The 3,095-nt window shown below is 38.3% G+C and overlaps 1 protein-coding gene across 1 annotated transcript; it reads left to right on the top strand.

The window, feature by feature from the left end:
• Nucleotides 1-427: 427 nt before the first annotated feature.
• On the top strand, nucleotides 428-748 carry LOC118344566 (calcium-binding protein KRP1-like). The gene has a single exon (XM_035685585.1). It carries the CDS (start codon nucleotides 428-430, stop codon nucleotides 746-748), a length of 321 nt encoding a protein of 106 aa, XP_035541478.1.
• Nucleotides 749-3,095: the final 2,347 nt, after the last annotated feature.

Genomic DNA, 3,095 nt, shown 5'->3' with positions numbered 1-3,095 from the left:
AATGTAATATTTTGTATGGACAATCATGACTATTTGTATTTTATATAATTAATTTAAATATTCAAATAGTTATACATTATATTTTTGGGATGCAATTAATGTATGGATGGTTTTTATTTTTCAAAAATTCTACTTGCAAGCGCATGGTGTAAACGACTTGCAATTGGCGTAGCCACGTCAGTGTTTTCATTTTCCTTCTCTCTTCATGGTATGATATGTACCTTAGTTGTCTTCCATGGCCTCTCCTTCTTTAGAATCTCATCCCCCTTCTCATCCTACTCGTACCCTTTACACATTCATAATAATTTCATCCCAAATTAATAACTCCTCTCTCTCTCTCTCTCTCTCTCCCCCCGTCTATGTGCTAGCAATAAACTACAATGGCATCCCAAAACCCACAAGCCAGTTCCAAGATTTCTTACCGACCATGGCCCACAAGCTCGATGGGGACGGCCCGATAGGTGAGCTATGCAACTGCTTCGATCTATTGGTGGATGGCGACAAAGGGGTCATCACCTTCGATAGCCTCAAGAGGAACTCTGCTCTGTTGGGCCTACATAACTTGAGAGATGAAGATTTGCTTTCCATGTTAAAGGAAGGCAATTTCGATGGTGATGGTGCCTTTAATCAGATGGATTTTTGCATCTTGATGTTTAGATTGAGCCCTATGCTCATGGAAGAGTCCTACCTTTGTTTAGACGAAGCTTCAGAATATGAATTACAGCATCAGCGTTCAATATCTCTTTAGAAATTTCGTTCTATCTCCCTCTCCTCGCCTCTAATCGACCCAACCGATCCCTTTCCTTTCTCCTCCAATTGACTTCTCCCTCTCTCTCTCTCCATTTGGTTTCTCTCTCCCTTTCCATATAAGCAGACAACCACCATTCTAAACAAACTTCAATTACTATTTTTCTTTTTTCTTTTTCAGTGTTTCTTTGTTTGCATTTGTGCATAAAGTAACTAAAATACTGGATTTATTTTGCTTTCTAACATTTTGGTACTTAGCATCGGATTTAAGGAAATGAAGGCAAACTCAAGGTTGAAAGAGCTCTCAATTTGAGCCTATGAAGTTTCTCTAACTTTTCTTGATTCTAGTTTAGGCTTTTGGACTAGTAGTGCAAGTGTCTGAGATGGGAAACATCGAAAAGCACCCAAAGAGAGAGAGACATGGGAACCGTGATTTCTATTTTATATTTTTATTCCACGTTCTATTTTATATTTTTATTTCACGTAAGACCTGGTTACCTGCCATTTGCACACCCCGGTCGTACCCAGCAGAACTGTTTATTTTTAGTGTTTGCTAGCTTGTTTATGGTTAATTATGTTTGTTTTTTTCCATTTTACTTATCGTTCACGATAATATAAAAAATGACATTATCTTTAAAGTAATATTTATTTAACCAAAAATCTTATTTAACATAAAAGAAATCACTAAAATATTTTTACATTAATTACATAAAATTAACTTATGAATTTGTAAATATTTTATGTTCTGTTCAAACAGGTTCAAAAAAATCTCCACCAATTTTAATTTAATTTCCCACCAAACTATCCATCTGAATGCATAAATGTTGTGTTCGAATGAAATATGTGTAGTTTGGACATTCTTAAACATTCCCACTAGATTTTCCCACCAAATCTCTCCCATTCGATCAAACCAATTGCAGTTTGAACCATTTTGAACATTCCTCGGCAAAATAAATTACTTACCTGCAAAGATTATTGTTCAAACAAATTATAAACCATTCGAACATACATTAATATCTTGTTTGAACCGACCTTTTGCCATTCGAACGGTTTTGACTTTTTGAGACTACTTAATTCATCATAGAAGATCTAGTTCAAACGGATGTTTAGCCGTTTGAATGGTTTTATAAAGTCATCCATGTTTTGAGACAAAATTTAATTATTTTTAGGGACAAAATTTAGTTCGTCCCTAAATAACTTCATCCGTAAAACTAAAATTTGTTGTAGTGACTGACAGTAGGAAATTATATCCAAAAAAGTTCAATGTGTTTTTTCTTTAGGCTATTTATGTTAGAAAAATAATCTAAAGAAAAAACATGAGGTGCCAAAGTTCTTATTAATGCAGCCCATAACCATGATCATATGCACACCAATGTACTGCTAAAACAAACATGATAAAATAAAAAACAAATATTTTTGCAAACCATGCAGTTGATCAGGCCACCTAGCTAATAATGATATCAGAATATTTGATTTGTACGAGTTAGAATTTTAAACATTTCCTATAAAACAAGTCTTGTTATATATCAGTATGGAAAATGTGTTTTCTATACCGACATGCAAGAAAAATTTCTCTAAAATAAAAGGACTTCTCCTAGCTACTACAACTCTTGATTCAATCGACCGAAACTTATGTTGACGATGACACTCTCCGTGGGGAAATTTCGCTTTTTGGGCCCCTAATTATTACGCCTCTATAAGGTACAGATTCAACTAGGGCTGGGCTCCGACTCCGACGGAGTTGAAGTGCTCGTTTCCGACCTCCGACTCCGACAAGAGTCGGAGCCAAATTGGAGCTCCGACTCCGACTCCGAACTGGAGTCGGAGTCCGACTCCGATCGGAGGTCGGAGCTCCGACCTCCTATCGGAGCTCCAACCTAAGATCGGAGCTCGACGTGCGCTCGACGTAGCGCTCGAGCGGAACTCTTTCAGAGAGGTTCGCTCGACTTCCGCTCGACTTTCGCTCGAGCTAACCTCTCTGGAAGAGGTTCGCTCGACTTCCGCTCGACCTGTCGCTCGAGCCAATATTCAATACAACGTGTGCTCGACTTGCGCTCGACACCTCGCTCGAGTGCAAGTGTACAGTAAAAAAAATTTCAGAGTCGGAATCGGAGCTTCTTGGAGCTCCGACTCCGACTCCGACTCCGAATAGATATTCGGAGCTACTCTGAATTTTGACTCCGAATTCCGATGACTCCGACGAAGTCGGAGTCGGAGTTGGAGCGGAAGTCGGACGGAGTCGGAATTTTCGAAATTTTGCACACCCCTAGATTCAACCATGAAAATGTTGCAATATCATGTAGTTTTAGTACTACTGCACACCCTCAAGTAAGATTAATATCATCGTT

Source organism: Juglans regia, chromosome 14 (genome assembly GCF_001411555.2).
Source record: "Juglans regia cultivar Chandler chromosome 14, Walnut 2.0, whole genome shotgun sequence".
Classification (NCBI taxonomy): domain Eukaryota; kingdom Viridiplantae; phylum Streptophyta; class Magnoliopsida; order Fagales; family Juglandaceae; genus Juglans; species Juglans regia.
The sequence above is the reverse complement of the archived record's forward strand: the minus strand, read 5'-3'. Positions and strand labels throughout refer to the sequence as shown.